Consider the following 22,756-nt stretch of genomic DNA (forward strand, 5'->3'; position numbering starts at 1 on the left):
GTGAAAGCTATTGCGGAAGAACTCTCATTTGTCTAAAAAATGAAATTAGTAAGTGGCTGGTTCCACTGCAAAGGCGCCCTAGACTCAATCCCTAAGTGGTTTGTTCAGATAAGGAACAGCGCATATAAGTGCCTCTAATTTTGGGCGACCTGAAAACTCACTGGATTTATTGATGTTAAGAAGTTTGTGTTAAATTTTATTCTGAATATACTTGTGTGATGTTGTTTTAGATTGATTGTTGTTAAATGGTAGTTCAAAGTGAAGGCTGAAAAGCAGAGGAGTTGTCATTATCGTTCCAAGCGTGCACTAAACAAAGAATTATGTTAAGCGTTTTAAAAATGGATCTCCTACTGGACTACTCGTTAATTCCCCTTTTATTGTTTTAGTGCATTGATGCTTGGCTTAAGACCAAACCTACCTGCCCTATATGTCGACTGTATGTCTTACCAGATGAAGAATACCCGAAACTGCAGTGATTCTTCCTTCCTCGCTTGATATTAGAAAGTGGTTGAGGAATTGTTTCATTTCCTTATTAGTGATACCTTTTTAAAGAAAGTGTTTATTTCTTTTCGTTTGCATTCTTGTTTATAAAAAAAAATTTGTGTTGATTCATTTTCCAGCTTAGAAATGTTAGAACTAAATAATTATATGGTTTAATGCGCGTTGCCACAAGACGGCCCACTAAGTCTGTAGAAAAAGACTTTTATCCTATTTGGCCCATTGTTTGGTGTTTGACGTTGCTTGTTTCAAGTTCCGTCAGGAACGAGTCTCAAGAACTTCTAAAAAACAAAGAATAATTTGCACTAGTCGCTGTTCGCCGATTTATTCGGGTGCCTTAGGTTATGTTCAAAGCATAGTTCATTTAGGTTGTGTTCAAAGCATTTAGAATGTCTTATCTGCCATTGATATTATAACCATGCCACATTCTGCTTCTTCAAGTGGAAATAAAACAAAATGATTTGAGTGTTTATGTGACAGTTAATTTTATGCCTTTTTCAACTAAAATTATAGTTTCAGAAGTAGAAATATTAGTTCAAAACTAATTCTCTACTCTGTTTTTTCTAATCCTTGTAGTTTTTTTTTAGGAAAAAGAAAATATTCAACTAATTTATATTAAAAAAAAGCCCCTTCTTTGATAAAAGTAGCTAAAAGGGAGTTTTTGTTTAGTTAGAAATTTGTTGTGCCAGGTCGATGAAACTTTCATGAACGGTTTTACGAACCAAACTAGGGCATGGAAAGGTGTTTTCGAGCTCGTGCCTCCAGCCCTTTTCTACTTGTCTGGCTGCAAAAGTTTTAATGAATACGAAAATCAGAGGTATCTGTGACAGAATCCCGTCCCCAGGATTTCAGCAAAATTCTTAGTAGTTTTTTTTTTCTTAAGCTGAGACATAATTTAACTCAATCTTGTAGGAGCTTTAAAAACAACCTCCAAGATTAAGGGAAACAGCCTTAATTTATGCTGTTTGTTTCTTGAAAGTTTCAACTACCGCTACAAATTTCTCAAACAGGAAAAAATCCGTCTTCTCTACTCTTACCTTTTATGTACTTACAGAGCTTACCATTCCTTGTAGAAAATAATAACAAGCAAGGCACAAGTGGCTCTCTATATGTTTGTTCAAAAGAAAGCAGTTGATTTTTCGTATGTTTATAGTTGATTTCGGCGTTTTTTATTCTTTATATCTGTGTGATTTAGGCCTCCTATTGGACAGGCTTTGCTGAAAAATCTCTGTCATAAAGGGGTTACTTTTCAGTATTATATTCATGGAATGACTTAAACCTGGGGAAGTTTCCAGAGGGGAGTTTATGAAAACCCCGATCAGGTATGATCTTAATGGGCATATATAGGTATAGCTATACTGAAGCACGGGGGGGTTGTTGATCATAAGCATAGTCATATTTGAGTGGGATATAATATACGGAATTTTTGGAAAGATATATACCTAAATAATTCTTTAACAACTATGAAATAGTCAAATGAGATAAAAATAATAAAGATATGTTTCATACAATAAGAGAGGGGGTTTATAAGTCCTCCTTCCCCTGGCTGTGCCTATTTTGATATGAGTGTGTCTTTTATACATATGTTCGTTTTATATGTATTCCTGAGCAATAAATCCATTGTAACTGATGTTGACATTTTTCTTTTTCCTTAAGGTATGAAATATTCTTAATTAGGGTCATTTTTATCTATGGTTGTCTTGTATTTTACTATCAAAATAGGAAAGGTAGCAAACGCACCCTAAACTTAAAAACAAAATAAAAATAGTTTAAACTTGTTAACAATCCTATAAATTGGATTTCAATACACATTCTAAAATTGATTTTGTAGATGTAGAAATTTGTGAATATGACTATACAGCAAACACCCTTCTATCACAATAATGGCTGTTTAGGCAGCTTTTATTTTCTAGCCCATTAGATTTTCAGTTTCAAAAATATTAAGAAGCATACGGGTCAATCCACGCCAAATCATCCAATCATGACTGCGCGTGAAATTCCAATTTTGCTGAAAAAATTCTCAGCTGTTCTCTTCGTTGATAGTACACACAGGATTTTTTTTTTTTTTTTTTTTGAAAGCTAGTTTTTCGGGAAAAAATTTCCAAAGTTTCAAAATTCGCAAAAAACGAGGTTTTTTGAAAAAAAAATCCAAAAAGTTGGTATTTTTTTCCACTTATTTATCCAATTATCTACATAGCCAGGAGAGGTTGGATAGAAAAAATTGAGGCAATCCGATAACGACGGAAGAACTAACGGCCAACCGAAGTTTTTGAACCCTTGTGCGAAAAAGCAGAATTTCAAAAATATGTAAATTCTTAACGGTAAGAGCTAGGATGCCATTTTTTTTTTGTTCTTGTCCTCTTGTCACCAGGTACAAAGGGAAGTTTTGCATTTTGTCCTATCGCTTTTAGTTTCGGAGATATTTTCATAGAATTTTGACAAATTGTGAAAATTGTCTCTTTTCATCCCCAAAAAAAGCTCTGTAGGCAACGCGATCCAGGAAAACTACTTATTAGGTCCTAAACTACCAAACATGACCTACCTGAAACCGTAAAAACCTCGATGGCGAAATTCGATCCTGATTTTTAAAAGAAGATTGAAGTTGGACCGTTTTTCAAGTTAACAAAATGCATGCGGAATGAACTGCTGCAAGTTTAAATTCTTTGTTGCCAAGCAGTTTATTCAAATATCGAAATCACACAAATTGAGCGATTCCTTTCTCCAGAGTAAGTTAGTGGGATGCGTCATCGAATTATTTGAAGTTCAGATATTTCACTCACAGTCGAATAATTGCTATTGACCGTGAATGAAGTATAATTCATACCGTACTGTGAGGATTGTTAGATGTCGGAATTAGAAAAAATAGCTCTTGAAAAATGTTGTGTTGGACTTCATTTAAATAGCGAGTGTCACAAGAAAACATTTTTTCGCAAAGAAGGACTTAAACAGTTTACCGAACTTTCAGATCAGAGTCGCGAGACAATTTTATTGAGAACATTTATTAGCTCCATAGAGCGTATTTGCTTTCATCATGAGCAATTCTACCTTCATCAGTTTGCTAAGGCTGTTCCGAGAATCTGCTGTGATCCATTTGAGTTGCACGCCTCTTGTCCTCGGAAAGGAACAAGAGCTATAACACTAGAAAACGCTAGAACCTTGTCTCGTTTCAAACTTAGTCCCGGTTACAAGGTGTGTGCTGAATGCCGCACCGAAATTGACGATCGTGCCTACGAAGAGTCCGATGATGACATTATTAATATCCCCCAAGTTTCTAACGACGGATCTTTCTCATACAAGTCCCAGCCTGATTGTTCCTCAAGACAATCTACAGCGAACGCAACTACAGTTGTTTCAAGTATATTTGAAAATATTGGGACCTCGCCGCTCAAGTCTTATTCCTTAAAATTCTCTGTTGGACAAAAAAAAGAATATGTTAAACGGAAGTCCGAAACGGTTGCAGAATCCGTTTCCAAAATCATTAATGTCACTTTGAGTGTTCCAACCAGTGCTACTTCCTCTCCTGTGCTGAAGCGCAAATGCATAGCTTCGTCATTGGTTCAGAATTCTATGGAGTCTGCTGAAGAATCTGTCCCCTTTCTGATGAACGACACAGAAACAAAGGATTTCTGTATTTCTCTGAAAACCAAACTTGAAACCTCGGATACATTATCTAGGAAACTTAGTCTTCTCACTCTAGTGCCTCCGACATGGCCCCGGCAAAAAGTATCTGATTTTTTCCAAGTATCGAAATACCTTGTTAGAAAAGCTAGGAATATCAGAAAGGAGGGAGGAATATTGCCTCTTTTGACCTCAAAAAAGCCACCTAATGTTCTTAAGCCACATGTAGTTCAGGCTGTTCTGGACTTTTATGAATCTGACGTCAACAGCCGGCAGCTTCCAGGCAAGAAAGATTTCGTCTCCGTAAAAATCGATGGCAAAAGGGAACAAAAACAAAAGAAATTACTGCTGTTGGCAATATTTCTGAACTTTACGAGTTATTTAAGAAGGACAATGAGGACAAGCCGGATTTCAAAATCGGACGCAGCAAATTCGCTGAGCTTAAGCCACCCTGGTGTGTTACAGCTGGCTCAAGTGGGGTTCATTCGGTATGTGTTTGTCTGTACCACCAAAATGCTAAGCTTAAATGATTAGGCGCTGATATAAGGATTTCGCTCGAGGATTTGATGTCCAAAGTTGTATGCTTCATCAGAAATGAAATGTGCATGCTACACAAGTGCACTGTCTGTGTTGATAAACAAAACGACTTGGAGAGTTTTCTCTGGGAGGAACTAGCTGAATCTGATTCAGTGACCTATAAAGAGTGGGTACATGTGGACCGAACAGTTCTTAGACAAGTAGAAGAAACGATAGATGTGTTCATACCGAATTTCGTCGAGTCAATCCGGAACCTTACAGTACACCATTTCATTTCAGTACGTCAGCAAAATTACATAGACCAACTAAAGCAGAATCTCTGCTCCAATGAGGTCCTCCTGCTTTTAGACTTTGCAGAAAATTTTTCCTTTTTGGTCCAAGACGCAGTTCAGGGTTTTCACTGGGAAAGTTCTCAGGCAACATTACATCCGTTTGTGGTATATTGGCGTAGGGGTGATAGCCTAATCAGCAACAGTTTGTGTGTTATCAGCGACCACACGGACCATAACACTGCTGCAGTTCACGCTTTTTTGAAAGTCGTATTGCTTCACGTTAAGGCTATGATTCCCGGCCTTTGCAAAATCTATTATTTCAGCGACGGTGCAGGATCCCAGTACAAAAACAGAAAAAACTTTGCAAATTTGAGCTGCCATTTCAGTGACTTTGGGTTAGATTCTGAGTGGAATTTCTTTGCTTCGTGTCATGGAAAGAATGCGTGTGATGGGATTGGCGGTACTGTGAAAAGACTAGCAGCTCGCGCCAGCTTGCAAAGGGCATTTGACAATCAGATACTTACGGCACACGATCTTTATGAGTGGGCAGATAAGTCCCTACCCAACATTACAGTATTTTGGGTTTCGTCAAATAACGTTAATGAAAAGTTTGAAAGTTGCCTCGAAGACCGCTTTGAGAAAGCTATTACTATTCCTGGAACTCAGTCATTTCACAGTTTTAGGCCCAAAGGCAAAAATAATATCAGTGCTTGCGTTTTATCGGATTTGGGTACTATCTTGCCAAGAGAAGAATTTATTGTGTTGCGGTTAGATTTCGAGAACGTCCTTTTAACCGATCTGGACTCGGGAGACTACGTAGCCTGTGTGTATGGCTCTGATTGGTGGGTGGGGTTTGTTGTAAGCATTGATGAGGAGAGTGGCGAAGTTGAAGCTAAGTTTATGCACCCAAATGGACCATGCTCAAGTTTTCGTTGGCCTCGGCCTGACGACACGTGCATAGTACCAGCTGCTAACTTACTACAAAAGCTGCCCATTCCTGAGTCTCGTAGTCGCTCCGCAAGAAACTTTGTTTTAGAGCCAGATGTAGTAGCCATTGTTACAGAAACATTCAAAACTTACAAGAAGAAAAGCAGAGAAAGCAACCATTAATTGTTTTATTTTCATTATTTCATTTTTTTCTAACTTAATTGATCTAAGTAGTTTTGAAGAAGCGTCTATTTGTTTCAAGAAATGTAAAATCAGCCAATTCCGGACAAGTTCACATGAAGGGTAGGCTAAAAAACTTTAGTATACTATGCTACATACTAAGAATACCAGGTGCCTGAATTGATGAATTACATTCAAACTAGAAAAGTTTGAGATTGGTTACACGAGATACAGCATGAGTGGCCATATTAAAAGATATGTTCGCTAACCAAATAAAAATGTAATAATTGGCGATAGAAGAATCTGCATTTTTATGATAACAGGAAACTTGAAAAACGGTCGAACTTCAATCTTCTTTTAAAAATCAGGATCGAATTTTGCCATCGAGGTTTTTTACGGTTTCAGGTAGGTCATGTTTGGTAGTTTAGGACCTAATAAGTAGTTTTCCTGGATCGCGTTGCCTACAGAGCTTTTTTTGGGGATGAAAAGTGACAATTTTCACAATTTGTCATAATTCTATGAAAATATCTCCGAAAATAAAAGCGAGAGGACAAAATGCAAAACATCCCTTTGTACCTGGTGACAAGAGGACAAGAATAAACAAAAAAATGGTATCCTAGCTCTTACCGTTAAGAATTTACAGATTTTTGAAGTTCTGCTTTTTCGCACAAGGGTTCAAAAATTTCGGTTGGCCGTCAGTTCTTCCGTCGTTATCGGATTTCCTCAATTTTTTTCTATCCAACCTCTCCTGGCTATGTAGATAATTGGATAAATAAGTGGGGAAAAAATACAAAATTTTTTGATTTTTTTTTTAAAAAAACATCTTTTTTTTCGAATTTTTAAAATTTGTAAATTTTATACCGAAAGACTATCTTTCAAAAAAAAAAAAATAATTCCTGTGTGCACTATAAATGAATATCCAAGCCGATAATTTGTTCAGTAAAATTTAACTTTAACGCGCAGGCACGATTGGATGATTTGGCGTGGATTGACCCATACATAGGGCTTGAAGGGGGTGGGGTAGGTAAACATTGATTATTTAAGAAAAATTAGAAAACCCGAAAATGACAATCTGAGATTTTTTTCAGGTTAATGGGGGAGAGGATTAATATGCGGTCAAATTAACTCTCCAACATGGAGCCTCCGTGGATAATATTTTCAGGTACACACGCTGTAATTTGTCGCTTCCCTGCATTTCTCCCTGGGAAGCTGCTCTTTTGTGAACTTAGGACATTTGGATTCGGAGTTATCAATATGCCTTGCCAAATTTTGGTTTTTCTCAGTACCAAACAGTCAGAGCAGTAGGTACTCTTGTACTAAAAGGACTATTTTATATACGGAAATTCATACCAGTCACAAAACAGGCAGAGATGCGTGATGAAAATAGATATACGATTACAGTGCCTTCTGGGATATAAACAAAAGCAAGGACTGTTTTTAAATTGTTGTTGTTTTTTTTTTTGGGGGGGGGGGAGGGAACTCGGTTATGTTATGTTTGGTTAAATTAGGTTAGGGTACATTCTTAAAATCTGGTATGCTTTGCCCCCTCCCCCTAATTTGCAAATAAGTCGCCCAAATTTGTTTCTAAACTATTATATAATCATCCTATTTTATTTCATTAGCATTAACCAAACTAGGACTATATAAAAGACTCCGTTTAGTACAACAGTACCGAGCAGTATGCAGGAGGAGGGCTCGGGGGTTCTCTTCCCCCTCCCTCACGCGGGTAAAAATTACTGCGTACGTGTCTGTCAAGAGTGCAAGTCCTTTTTGCACTTGCAAAAAATTCTAAAGCTGTCTGTTTAATTTTTATTCTAGCCTTTTTCTATACTGCTTGTGGCGCTAGTGGGATTTTCTTACTTCAAAACCAATTGCTTCCTTTCGAAACTAATTAAAACTATTATTGAATTATTTTTTATTTGTTTTTTTCCATTTTTTCAAAACATACTTACATAAAAGTAAAAATAGCATATATTAAACTGAAATATGTATATAATTTAAAAAAATACAGTCGATTTACAATGTCCTCTTGTCAAATTCTTGTTTTGCGGCTTTCTAGCATTCGATTTGGCAACCCTCGTTGAAACTGACTCACATTACAGGCACTGTATTGAAGTTGATTTTGTGGTACTATTAGCGACTCTCAATTCGGTATCACTATCTGTTCCAAATATCTAAAGAGGCCCTTCCTTCACGTCTACCGCAATAGCAGGCGTCTCGTGTATTCTCGGCAATCCAGGATAAGTATCTCCCAACACGAGTATAGACTCCTGGAAAACCAGCTCGGCCACAACCTTGACCCCACGATACAACTCCTGAAAATTAATTTGTTTTAGTTGTCAAGGTGCTGCAATTAGGATATACAAGTATAGGGGACATATTATCGGATGTGTTTAAATCGTCTTTTATTAGCTTGTAAATCTTGGATCTGAAGGGTTGGGTAGATCTATCCTTTTTTAGCTACAAGCTGCGGCATTTTCTCAAACTGGGTCCGTATTACATTAGCTCTCGGACTAGGAACTGGTTATTATTATCGGTTTATCCTTGCGGAAAGGTATTCTAGTGGGGAAGCCTCTCCGCAGACCCTTCTAGTGGGAAAATATTAGCAAAAACAACTGTACTTGCGTTGCTTACAGTTCTTGAACATTACTGGGACGTTGCGTAGAGAAAAAAAAAGCTCTGGGGGATTTTCTAAAAACCCTGATAATGCATTTGTATCAGAAAAGTAACATCAGCCTATGTTTGAATTAAAGGGGAGTAAGTTTTGGCTACAACGCTCACAAACTACTAGGTACGCTAATTCCATTTTAAATTCGTGATTCTCCGTGGATAAAGTTTTCAGAGGCCAACAGAGTTATTTCAGAAAAGGTAGATGATGCACAGATCATATTTTAACTGTCAGGTTTAAACACAGAAAATGTTTAGATTTACAGATAACATTAGCGGTTAGTTTTATTGATTACAGAGCAGGCCTTTGATTCAGCTGATAGGCAAGGAATTCTCGAACTCTTTCCTCTGTACGGTATTCCAGATAATAATAGTAAAATAGTTATATAAAACTCTATAGTTATATTAAGCTTATATCCAATAATTAATATGATCTATGAAACGAATAAGGATCAAGAAAGTTATGTGTCGAAGTTAGCTGATAGTTTTGATGATATTTTTGGGGGAGAGGAGGGGTTCGAAAGCCTAGGGGAAAACCGAGAAACAAGATGGTGAGGAGAAAGTAGAATTATATTTAATTTATATTCCGAAAACGAACCTGGAAAACTGTAAAAGCGTCGAATAGTTTAACCATTCCCATGCTAGTCTTAATCAGTAAGATACATACCTTGGATCAAAGGTTAAAAACGTATTTGGCCAGAAAGGAGGCGATGTGCAAGTTTACCAAAAGGTGTAAGTCTTCTATCAAAAGTTAGGTCAACACTCTCCTTTGAGAAGTTTTCTAGGGTCGGGGAAACAGTGATCAGCGTAGCTAGATACGCAAAGAAGCATGGGCTTTAAACAAAGGAGATTTGCTAAATGTTTTCTATAGAATTGTTTAGGATAATTTTAAAATAAAGCTTGCCAACAAGGTGCTCAAGGGGGCTCTTTCTGAACGGAGTGGTTCTACCCCATCCAGCAAACGTATGCTTAAAAAGCAGCTTATGGATCTTGGACAGGATGTGCAAAGGCTATATACCTGAAAAAGTTCTACTAAATACTCCGCTAGATAAAAGTCAAAGCAACTAATTCCAAAATGAAAAAAGGTTCTGCACGTTGTAAATGTTTTCAAGGGTTTATATTCGCCAGTTTAAGCTAACTTTAATTTTAAGTTGCGTAAATTTTTAACGTTTGCTAAATTACTAGGTATTTTTCTTTGACCTTGCCCAAAAAGGCTGCATTGTTCATGATTTTCTGCCACCATGTACTGCGATGCTCAAAACTTGTTTGCACATGGAAAATTATCTCAAGTGTTGAAGTTCCTAATTCATTTTGCTGCTTTTCACCCATCGTAGCTTAACGTCATCTAGATTTGATGTATGTGTTTAATTAGTCCAACTCTTTTCCTATGTGAAAAAAAAACCCATCTAGTTCATTTCTGACCCTCCACATTAAATAACACAGGTCTTTGAAAAATATCAACCGCTTTCCCTACATTTCTTAATAAGCTGAATGGCTACTCATCAGTGCCCGCACTGGTGTAGGCTAGTGGAAAAAACCTATTAGGTTACAACATATTTACACGCTTTAAGCTTTTCCTGCTCAATCTCTTTTACCTGGTTAGCATGGAGTCTAAGAATTTTACTTGTTTTTTTCATCTTTAAGTCTTGAAGGCGAGTAAAGGTTTTACTGAGGCACAGGACCATCGTCAGGATTTGACTTAACTATTTTAAAGGTTTTATTTGGCCTCACAACCAAAAGCTGTGTTTTTTCACGTATCAGTTAAGGTTCAAACTGGAACCCCCTCCCCTTCCTTTCCCAGGCAATTACACAAAAGCCTGTTTCAAAGGCTCACATTTATGGGGGTTGAGGAAAGGAGAAAAGGCTAACTATGTCAATGGTACAGTAAAATAAAATTTTTGCGGAAATATTGGGTCAAGTACGTATTATTGTAAAACTGTTTCGTGTATTTAACAAATCCACGTTTTGAACCTATACTACTACCAATTCACTGCAGCACCAAGCCGCCTGAGGACAATACAGCTACGCACGCTCGTTCTCCATCCCAATCTATTCAAAGCGTCTCTCTTTACACCCTCCCAAGAAGTCCCATTCCCCTTAAATCTTTCCTTACGACATTCTCCCACCCAATTCGGGGACGACCTGTTTTTCGTTTGACCCTAGATAGTTGGCCGACAAGAACGTTCTTTGGCAATCTGTCATCCGTCATTCGCAGAACGTGCCCTAGCCATCTCAATCATTCTCTAATTATAGCCCTTGAAAGCAGGATTGAACGTACATTTTTCGTACAGCTTACTGTTTGAGATACGGTCAGTCGGTCGAGTACCCAAAACAACCTGAAGGAAACTTCTCTGGAAAACCTCTAGCAAGTCCTTCTCCGTCTTTTAGAGCGCCCAAACTTCAGAGACATACTTGACCACTGTCTTCTTTGTAGCTTCCAGCACTTTAATCTTGGTTAGCAGACTTATTTTCGTATTCTTCCAAACTTTTTTCAACTATGAAAAACCCCCGGGCCTTTGCTAATCCACTTTTAACATCTTCACTGCACCCACCGTCTTTACTAATAATATTACCTAGGTAAATCACTTGATCGCTGTTCACTTTATCGATATTTTGGTTACCCAACATTACCTCTTCACCTTCACTTATTCCCAGTCTTAGCGACTTAGTCTTCTTAACATTAATTTCCGGGCCTATTCTTGCACCCTGAACTGTCAAAACCTCCGAAAATTCATTTGCTCTGATAATATTTCCATCTAGAATTATCAAAATATCAGCATAATATAAGCCTAGGAGAGTTTATTCCCTAGTTGATCCTCCTTAGGATGAAGCCCATCAAAATGATTCATATAAATGGGGATAGAACGCAACCCTGCTTAAATCCTGACATCATTAAATTAAAAAAAAACACGTTTTTTTTAACTAAAAGTAAGGAGCGACATTAAAACGTAAAACGAACAGAAATTATTCTGTATAGAAAAGGGGCTGTCCCCTCCTCAACGCCCCGCTCTTTACGCTAAAGTTTTTATCATAGGCAGCGCGCTAGCACTGCCTAAGTAAAGAACGATGTGGGCACAATGTGTTTTTTTTTTTCTTCAGCCGGGCACTTCGTATAGAAGGAGTTGTCGTAGAAACTTCGAAAAGGGCTCATTCGATTGGAAATTGGAGTGGGTAGTGCCCTTTTTAATAGTCAAAAGTGTTTGGAGGGCAACTAGCCCCCCCCCACGCCCATCATTCCCCAAAACACATCCAATAAAAATTTTGAGATAGTCATTTTGTTCAGCGTATTTGATTTCCAGATAGAAAATATGTTTTTGAGGAGGACACTCCCGCACAACCGTCGGGGCTAGGGTTTTGAGTTATGCCCCTGAGGGCATATAAGAACGATGTTGGCACAATGTACTATGTATTATTTTTTTCATTTAGAGAAGGGCACTTCATATGTAAGGGATCATCGTATAAACTTCAAAAGGGGCTCATTCGATTGGAAATTGAGAGTTCTAGTGCCCTTTTCAATAGTCGAAAGTGATTGAAGGGCAACTAGCCCCCCTCCCACGCCCATAATTCCCCCAACACATCCAATCAAAATTTTCAGATAGCCATTTTGTTCAGCGTAGTTGTTTTTCCGATAGAAAATATGTTTTTGAGGCGAACACTCCCCCACAACCCTCTGGGCAAGTGTTTTAAGTTATGCCCTGGGGGCATATAAGGTTTCTATAGAAGGTGTTGTCGTAGAAACTTCAAAACAGGCTCATCTGATTGGAAATTCGAAGGGCTAGTACCATTTTTCATAGTCGAAAGTGATTGGAGGGCAACTAGCCCCCCCCCCACGCCCATCATTTCCCAACATACATTCAATCAACAATTTGAGATAGCCATTTTGTTCAGCGTAGATACTTTCAAGTTAGAACGTATGCTTATAATATGGAAACTCTCTCACATCCCTTAGGGCATGGCATGTAGGCTACGATCTGGGGGCGTATATGGATTTTATAGAAGGAGTTGTCGTAGAAAGTTTGAAAGATGCTTATCAGATTGGAAATTCAAAGTGCTAGTACCCTTTTCAATTGTGGAAAGTGAGTGGAGGGCAACCAGCCCCCCTCCCGCCCGTCATTTCCCCCAACACATCTACTCAAGATTACTAAACAGCTATTTTGTTCGGCGGAGTTGATTTCCAGATGGAAAATGTGTTTTTAAGGAGGACATTCCCCCACAACCCTCAGGGCATGGGTTATAAGCTATGCCCCGGGGGCATATAAGGTTTTTATAGAAGGTGTTGTCGTACAAACTTCAAAACAGGTTCATTCGATTGGAAATTCGAAGGGCTAGGACCCTTTTAATAGTCGAAAGTGATTGGAGGGCTGTATTGATTGGAAAGTTGTTGTATAAATCATAGGCATCACGATCGCACTGCCTAAGTAAAGAACGGGGACACTCGAGAAAGAGACAAGAAACGGGGACTAAGCAAAGAGGAGAACACTCCCCCACAACCCTCTGGGCAAGGGATTTAAGGTATGCCCTGTGGGCATATAAGAAAGATGTTGGCAAAATGTATTATTTATTAATTTTTTTCTTTAGAGCAGGGCACTTCGTATCGAAGAAGTTGCCGTAAAAACTTCGAAAAGCGCTCATTCAATTGAAAATTTGAGTGGCTTGTACCCTTTTTAATAGTCGAAAGTGATTGGAAGGCGACTAACACCCCTCTTACGCCCACCATTTCCCCAAACACATCCAATCAAATTTTTGAGATAGCCATGTTGTTTAGCGTAGTTGAAAGTTCTGGAAATTCAGTCTTATAGGATGACAACCACCCTAACAGACCTTAGATTAAGGGTTGTAATTTATGCCCTGGGGGCATATAAGGTGTCTATAGAAAGCGCTGTCGTTTCCAAAAAGGCTCATTCGATTGGAAATCGAAAGGCCTAGTGCTTTTTTTAATAGTCGAAAGTGATTGGAAGCCTTGACTACTTATACTAAACACTAATGATGATACAATGTATTATTTTTTGTTGTTGCTGTTGTTTAGACAAGGGCATTTCCTATCGAAGGAGTTGTCACGGTAATTTTGAAAAGGGCTCATTATATTGAAAATAGAAAGGACTGATGCCCTTTTTAATAGTCGAAAGTGATTTGAGGGCAACTAATCCCCCTCTTATGCCAACCCTCCCATTTCTGCTCTTAAAATTTAACCAAATCAAAATAGCGTAAGTGTAGCGTAGCGTAATTGTCGCCCAAGTAATTATGTGAATCCGAATAATCTTTATGAGTATTCAAATCCTGCGAGTGCAGAAAGAGCGATCGTTTTCTGGAATTGTCAATGTCTAAGAACGGCATATTCTTCTTTGTGAGATTTTAAGTTCGCTAGATAAGAAACCGTGTATTGTAGGCCTTTGTGAGACATTTGTTTCTAGCAAGTCACTGCCATGTGATTTTTCTTTCCCAGGATATATTTGCGAGCGAAGAGAACGGACAACCATGGAGCGGGGCGGTCTAGGCCTTTTGATTAATGAAGGTACCCAATATTGGGTTAGGGATGACCTTTCTCTGTGGCTTGAAGGTAGGATCGAAACACTTTTCATTGAAATAAAAAATGAAGGGGAAAGGAACTTGATTTTGGGATTAATTTACAAAAATCCGTCATGTGATATTAGTTTTTTTCTTGATGAATTTGAACCATTGTTAGATAAAATTAATAATGAAAATAAAAAAAGATTTATGATTGGAGATTTTAATATAGATTTACTAAAAAGAGCGAAAAGCTCAGAATTTGTTAATTTGATGGGGTTACATGATTGTTTTCTTCTTGTTACTATTCCAACTCGGATTTCGCATCTCTCGGAATTTTTAATTGATAATTTTTTCGTTAATGGTGGATTGTTTGAAAGATCCCAAGCAGATGTGGTTGTGTCCGACGGCTCGGATCACCTTCTTTTAATAAGTAAAATAAAGCTGAATCAGTCAAAGGAAAATAAACGAAATGAAAGGGCTTCGTTTTACCGGGCTTTGTTTTACCGTGAAATGAACAATAAAAACCTAAAGAGTTTTGCAAATATGATGGATGAAACAAATTTCTCACGTGTAATCAAACAGTTCGTGGTAACGAACTGTAAGTAAGGAGCGACCCGGCTCAATGGTAACCGAAACTCTAGAAAACGGGTTTTTGATACCAATAGATATATCAAAAGAATCAGATTTCAATGCTGATTTCAAATATATAATTTTCATCAAGTTTAGTGCTACCCATCAAAAGTTATCCGCCTGAGAAAACTTTACTGATTTTCAAAAAAGGGGGAAAGACCCACTAAAAGTTAAGGAACCTTGATAAAAATCACACTATAATATTCAGCGTATAAGAGAACCCTACTGTAGAAGTTTTAAGCACATATCTACAAAAATGTGGAATTTTCCATTTTTGCCAGAAGAAAGATCATGGATGCGTGTTTAATTTTTTTTATGTTTTTTTGTTTTTTTTTTCCAGGGGTGATCATATTAACCCAAGGGTCCTAAAATATCGTAAGAGGACTCATTGGATCGGGAATTAAAAGTTCTACTGCCCTTTTTAAGTGACCAAAAAAAATGGAGGGCAACTAGGCCCCCTCCCACGCTCATTTTTTTTCCCAAAGTCACCCGATCAAAATTTTGAGATAGCCATTTTGTTCAGCATGGTCGAAAATATGATAAAAACGTCTTTTAGGATGACTTGATCCCCCAAAGTCCCCAGGGGGAGGGCTGAAAGTTATGAACTTTACTCAATGTTAACATATAGTGTTGGTTATTGGGAAGTATACAGACTTTTTCAGAGGTGATTTTTTCGGGTAGGGGGGGGACGGAGAGGGGCGGGGGCTATAGGGAAGGATCTTGCCATGAAGGCAGTGGTCCTGGGGGAAGGGAAAGTGCCATGAAGGGGGCGCCGGACTTGCCAGCATTATTTATTGGTTATTGGGAAGTATACAACCATTTTCAGGAAGGATTTTTTCTGGAGGGGGGGCTAGAGGAGGGGAGTACTCTGGAGAATATTTCCGTGGAGGATGTTTCTTTGGGGTAAGGGACATTTCTATGAAGGGGGCGCCGGATTTCCAAGCATTATTTAAGAAACGATCAGAAGTTAAATAAAAAAAAACAAGTTTTTTCAACTGAAATGTAAGAAGGAATATTAGAACTTAAAACGAACAGAAATTATAACGTATGTGAGGGGGTTCTCCCCCAAGTCAATACCTCGCTCTTTACGCTACAGTTTTCTTTAGTGCTTTCAAAAGAGCGATACTTTATAATTCCACGGCCTTTGTGATTCTGGTTTTTGTTAATAAATTTTTTTTTTAAATTTTACCTTAAATTGCGTGTTTTTGAATAAGGGGAGAACCCTTTCATATAAGTAATAACATATACGTAATAAAAAAAACAATAAAAAAACAAGCGATACGGCTCAATAGTAATCGAAACTTTTAAAAACGAAATTTTGATGTCAATAAATGTATCAAAAGAATGTGTTTATAATGCTGATCCTAAATATATAAATTTTATTAAGTTTAGTATTACTCATCAAAGGCTACGAGCCTGAGAAAATTTACTTGATTTTTTAAAGAGGGGGAAACATCCCCTACAAGTGAAAGAATTTTAATGAAAATCACACCGTCAGATTCAGCGTATCAGAAAACCCTATTACATAGGTTTCAAGCTCATATCTGCAAAAATCTGCAACTTTGTATTTTTTGCCAGAATAAAAATATACGAATATAGAAGTTAGTTACGTAAGTTAATTTGTAAAGACATCCATTTAGCAAAAGAAAAGTAAAATTTTTATGCAAATAAAAGCTGCATTAACTAAAAAACGATCAGAAATTAAATAAAAAAAACAAGTTTTTTAAACTGAAAGTAAGGAGCGACATTAAAACTTAAAACGAACAGAAATTATTCCGTATATGAAAGGGGCTGTCCCCTCCTCAACGCCTCGCTCTTTACGCTAAAGTTTTTTATTGTTTTAAAAAATAGAGTTGTGAGAAAGTCAAAGTTTTTATTGTTTTAAAAAATAAAGTTGTGAGACAGAGTCAAACTTTAGCGTAAAGAGCGAGGCGTTGAGGAGGGGACAGCCCCTTTCATATACGGAATAATTTCTGTTCGTTTTAAGTTTTAATGTCGCTCCTTACTTTCAGTTTAAAAAACTTGTTTTTTTTATTTAATAAAGGAAAAGTGTCCAAATACTGCATATGACCTATTCAGTGAGATAGTGACGAATGTAATGAATGAAACATGTCCCTTGCGAAGAATAAACCCTAATAGAAATTTTCCTAAGAAACCATGGATAAAAAAAGCTATTATAGTTTCAGTAAAGCAGAAAAACAAACTTTATGTCAATTATTTAAAGGATCATTCAGATGATAATTTTATAAAATTTAAAAGGTTTCGGAATATTTTAAATTCAGTAAAACGGAATGCTCAGAAACTATATTTTCAAAATGAATTTAATGAAAATCAAGGGAATATGAAAAACACATGGAAAACAATAAATAAACTTTTGGGTAAATTTCATAGTAAGGAGGAGGTGAGACTCATGGAGACAACAGGAGGTCGTCTTACTGATTCTCAAGACATATCTGAATTTCTGTGTGGTTATTTTGCAAATGAAGGAAAAAGACTTTGCGATCAAGCGCGGGCTAAACTACGCACATCTGCGAGTTTAGGATCTGTCTTTGAAAGACAGCCTGCAAGTGAGAATTCCTTTGAGTTTGCAAGACATTCGGAACGGGAAGTTGCACGATTCCTGGCTACGATGAAGTCAAGCTCTAGCGGGATGGATGAGTTTTCCCTGAAACTCATATAAGCCGCAAAAACGAGTGTCTTACCTGTCTTGACAAACCTCATCAACCTTTCTCTAAATCTTGGAATCTTCCCGGAAACACTAAAGATTGCAAGAGTGGTTCCACTTCATAAAGGAGGGAAAAATGATGGCCCATCGAATCGAAGACCTATATCTATTCTCCCATTTTTCTCTAAGTTATATGAGAAATTGGTACATGCCCAGTTAAGTTATTGTATTTAAAAGAATAAAATTCTAATTGAAAATCAATTTGGGTTCAGAAAAGGGCTATCTACGGATATAGCAGTTCTGAAATTGGTTGATTGGATTAGTGATGCATTAGAAACTGGTCTCATACCCGCAGCTGTGTCTTTGGATATGGAAAAAAGCGTTCGATACGGTGGACCACTCAGAGCTTATTGAAGCTCTTGACTCGATTGGGGTGAAGGGTTCAAGTCTGGAGTGGTTTTCATCGTATCTACACGATCGGTATCAGATAGTTGAGAATGGGTCATTTTTATCTTCAAAAAAGAAAATAGAGTACGGGGTCCCACAAGGGTCAATCCTGGGACCTCTACTTTTCATTATTTTCATTGATCGAGTGAAACACTACCTGTCAGAGGCTGGTGTCACCCTGTTTGCAGATGACACTTTGCTCTTTCTGGCAGCGCCTTTACTTGATGTTTTATATAATAAAATTCATAACGCATTTTCTGAATTTCTAACTCTTTCTCAGCAAAATATGTTAACCCTAAAATTTTCTAAGACTTTTTTCATGATATTTTCTAGACTTTCGTCTAGTGCTGGAAATGACCATATGACGGTTCAAGAAAATGTGATAAAGAGAGTAGCAACAACGAAGTATTTGGGGTTTTTAATTGATGAAAACCTGTCGTGGAAAAACCATTCAAGTGCAATAGCTGAAAAATTAAGCAGAGGCCTTGGGGTGATGCGAAGAATTAAAAACCTAGTCCCAAAAAAGATCCTGAAATGATTTATTTTTCTATATTTTACCCATATATTAGCTACGGATGCTCTATATGGGCAAGTAATTTTGTAACATGTTTCAAAAGAGTACAAAAACTTCAGAATAGAGCTGTAAAATTATTATCTGAATTTGATGATTCTGATGAGGTTCCTGCTCATGAGCATTTTAAAAAGAATAGGTTAATGGATGTATCCCAAATTCAAGATTACCAAGTCGCGATTTTCTCGTATAAATATTTGAATCAGCTGTTCACCCCTGCTTTTGAAAATCTTTTTACTTTTAATAGAGACCGTCATGATCATAATACAGGAAAAGCTGATAACTTAACTCATGAGTTTAGGAGCACCACTCGGGCATCTTTTGTGATTCACCATTATGGTCCCCATGTTTGGAATATATTGCCCGAGTGTGTGAAAAATGCGCCTAGTCTTCCGGCTTACAAGTCACGGGCAAAGAAGTTTCTTTTATCTTGTGATTGAATTTGGTTTCAAGCCCGCTCCAGGTTGTCATTCTATTTAAGGTATTCCCCGATTTACTTTGCTTTTTTTCTATCTACTTCTTGTCTTTTCCTCTTTCTCTCTTTTTTTCCTTTATTCCTTCATCAGATAAGTTTCTTGTGTGTTGAGTAGAAAGGTATGAATGTTGTTTTAATTAGCTGAGAGTGATAACCTCGCTTGCCCTTTCAAGCTTATTGGCTTTCCCGGCAGGCGAAAGGCGAATAGTGTTTGTTTTCTTTTTTAATAAATGTCTATCTCATCTCATCTCATATCCAAGCTATCAAAGAAAGTAAACATATTTTTTTGCGAATGGTATCAAGTTTTCCATTTCAGGTCAACTAGAGGCTGCTTAAATCCTGATATCATTAAATTAAAAAAAAAACAGGTTTTTTAACTAAAAGTAAGGAGCGACATTAAAACGTAAAACGAACAGAAATTATTCTGTATAGAAAAGGGGCTGTCCCCTCCTCAACACCCCGCTCTTTACGCTAAAGTTTTTTATCTTTTTAAAAAGTAGAGTTGTGAGAAACAGTCAAACTTTAGCATAAAGAGCGAGGCGTTAAGGGGTGAACAGCCCCCTTCATCTACGGAATAATTTCTGTTCGTTTTAAGTTTTAATGGGGCTCCTTGCTTTCAGTTAAAGAAACTTTTTTTAATTTAATTTCTGAACGTTTTTGAATTAATACAGGTTTTGAATTTTGATCACCATACATAAATAATTAAAACAAAATGTAGATATTAATTTTACTTTTTTAACTAATAATAACATTTTTTTAACTAACTAATAATTTTTTTACAACAAGGTTTTCTCTAACAAGGACTCTTGAATCACAAAGGCTGTTAAATTAGAATAATATCCTCGTTTAAAGTAAAAAAAACACTTTAGCGTAAGTGCGAGCTATTGAGGAGAGGCAGCCACACCCTTATATACGTAATATTTTCTGTTCATTTTAAATTTTAATGCTGCTCCTTACTTTCAGTTGAAAACTTGTTTTTTTTTATTTAATTTCTGATTGTTTTTGATAATGCTGGGAAATTCAGCGCCCCCTTCATGGAAATTCTCTTCCCTCATGAAAAATTCCTCCAAGGAAAGATCCTCCCACGTAGCCCCTCCCCCTGACCCCCACCAGAAAAAAAGCCCGCCTAAAGACGTCTGTGTACTTCCCGATACTATATGTAAGCAATGGGCAAAGTTCGTAACTTGCAGCCCTTCCCCCGGGGACTGTGGGTGATTGAGTCGTCCTTAAAGACATAGTTATTGGATTTTTCCGTTATGCTGAACAAAATGGCTATCTCAAAATTTTGATCCGGTGACTTTCGGAAAAAAGCGTGTGAGGGGGGCCTAGTTGCCCTCCAATTTTTCTGGTCAATTAAAAAGGGCACTAGAACTTATAATGTCCGTTCGAACGAGCCCTCTCGTGGCATTGTAGGACCACTGGGTCGATACGATCACCCCTGAAAAAATAAAAAATAAAAATAAACACGCATCCGTGATCTTTCTTCTGGCATAAAATACGAAATTCCATATTTTTGCAGATAGGAGCTTGAAACCTCTGCAGTACGGTTTTCTGATACTCTGAATCTGATGATGTGATTTTCATCAAGATTTTATGACCTTTAGGGGGGTGTTGCCCCCTTTTTTTGAAAATAGGTCAAATTTTCTCAGGTTCGTCAAGTCTGGAAGAATAGGAAGATAAGTCTGCAAACCATGATTAGATTATTAGAAGCTACAATGATGACAGTGGTCAAATATGGCTCTGAAGCATGGACGCTCCGAAAAGCGGATGAAGATTTGCTAGATGTTTTCCAGAGAAATTGCTTAAGGATTGTTCTGGGTACCCGGCTGACTGACCGTATTTCAAACAATAGGCTATACGAAAAATGTGGTTCAATACCGCTTTCTAGGTCTATAATGAAAGAAAGGTTGAGGTGGTTAGGGTATGTTTTGCGGATGAATGATGACAGAATGCCGAAGATTGTTCTTTTCAGCCAACCATTTAGGGCTAAACAGAAAGCAGGCCGTCCCCGTCTGGGGTGGGAGGACGTCATAAAGAAAGATTTAAAGGAACTGGGAAGTTCGTGGGTGGGTGTATAAAGGGAGGCTTTGAATAGGTTGGGGTGGAGGAGGAGCGTGCGTAGCTGTGTTGGCCTCAGGCGTCTTGGTGCTGCGATGAGTTGTTAGTAGTAGTAGTAGTAGTAGTAACTTTTGATATGTAAGATTAAACTTGATCAAACTTATATATTTTAAATCAGCATAATAATACAATTTCTTTTACGCATCTATTGGTATTTAAATTCCGTTTTTAGAGTTTCGAATACTATTGAGCTGAGTCGCTCCTTACACTTCACCACGAACTGTTTGATACGAAACCAGTTACCAACCTCATTTTCAACCATACCACAGCAATAGTCTAATAATTTATTTTCAGACTAGTCGCTTTAGGCAGCAGACTCTTTGATTAAATTAATCAAAAACCCATGTCTAACATTTTTCAAATATAAACGTATTTGCTTGTTAATAGCAGTGCAGCTCATTGCTTCATTGTACAGCTTTTTTTTGCGGTTAAAATTTCAATTACCGCAAGCGTCCTCGCCGACGGAACCAAATAAAAAAGCACAAATATTATAGGTACATATCTTATTGAACATGCAAACTTGGAAATTACGGGATTTTACGTTTCTTGTTGCTACTTTCACTGTTGAATTCCATGGGTGTCGATCACTATGGAACAGGAATGTTCTCTCCTTCTGGCCGCACAAAATTGCATAAAAAATGACTACCACTCAATTTGGCATTCAACCTCATTCGATTTTTGCTAGTTCACCCCAAGTTATGCTTTATGGGTAAGTAAGTTTTCCCCCTCTAAGATTTTTCGGTGCTTGTCTATTATAGTGAACACACTCGGGAAGTAAAGTTAGGTTAATCATAATGAAATATACCAGAATCTGATGAAAATATAATACTTTAGTAGCAAAATTATGGAAAATACAACAGAGAATTATGGAAAGCAGGCCGCCCAGAACGCATATACTCAATACATAACCAACTCTATATATTAAATATGCAATTAAAATTTACCTGCACAGCAATTTATCTCATTGAGATTAAGCTAATTATCTCCGAATACAGACAGAGAAACCGGTTTTACTCAGATCAAGGACTTGAGTGTGGTCGCTATAATAGACAAGTACCGATTTTTCGAATTGGTGTAAAAATTTAATTCTACATAAACATATTAAGTGCATTTTTTACTTACCAATTATGTCAATTTTTCTATCTGCTGCATCATAATGCAAAGGTCCTCCACTATCACCCTGAAAATACATTTTCTTATAAGTATGATAAACTAAAGTGAGTCTCATTAGCATATACGTTGTGTCTTTACTGCTGTTCGTCACGGATCCCATTCATGCATATTTTTTGCCCCGTGGTGAGGTCGAGTACGCATCCTTGACATGTCAAATACCCGATATATGAACTTGACATTTTGAATAATTAGTGCCCGTCTGCAGTTTAAAATAGAAAAATTAAGATTGTAATCACGATGTTCTTGAATGTCCCTGATTTTACGCCGACGTGAGTAATTAGCCAAATCCCTGACAAAATTAGCAACAGACTTAATGAAAAAAAGAGTGGTGGCACAATCCAGAATCTGGGCAACACTGAACTAGGAAAATTTCAATGACGAAATGTACATGTTGATCCGAGAATAAAAGACGCGAGTTGAAGGGCTACACAGATGTAGTGTTTTATTTAAGAGTGTACATATAGTACATT

At 37.4% G+C, this 22,756-nt stretch overlaps 2 protein-coding genes across 2 annotated transcripts in view; one reads left to right on the top strand and one right to left on the bottom strand.

Annotated features, from left to right (window-relative positions):
* The window catches only part of LOC148952055 (uncharacterized), a 318,887-nt gene extending 316,759 nt beyond the window's left edge, over window positions 1–2,128 (top strand). The window contains exon 34 of the mRNA XM_089089125.1: window positions 408–2,128. Within this exon, the coding sequence (XP_088945251.1) occupies window positions 408–495 (88 nt within the window). The 3' untranslated portion in view covers window positions 496–2,128. The remainder of the gene's footprint in view (window positions 1–407) is intronic.
* A 6,027-nt stretch (window positions 2,129–8,155) lies between these two features.
* The window catches only part of LOC148952056 (trypsin-1-like), a 95,341-nt gene continuing 80,740 nt past the window's right edge, over window positions 8,156–22,756 (bottom strand). The window contains exons 7-8 of the mRNA XM_089089519.1: window positions 22,236–22,293; window positions 8,156–8,347 (exon numbers count right to left, since the gene is read on the bottom strand). Coding sequence (XP_088945645.1) covers window positions 8,190–8,347; window positions 22,236–22,293 — 216 coding nt within the window. The 3' untranslated portion in view covers window positions 8,156–8,189. The remainder of the gene's footprint in view (window positions 8,348–22,235; window positions 22,294–22,756) is intronic.

The sequence above is a fragment of the Artemia sp. Qi Xiang Cuo genome, chromosome 5 (genome assembly GCF_049724085.1).
Source record: "Artemia sp. Qi Xiang Cuo chromosome 5, ASM4972408v1, whole genome shotgun sequence".
NCBI classification, from domain to species: Eukaryota; Metazoa; Arthropoda; class Branchiopoda; order Anostraca; family Artemiidae; genus Artemia; species Artemia sp. Qi Xiang Cuo.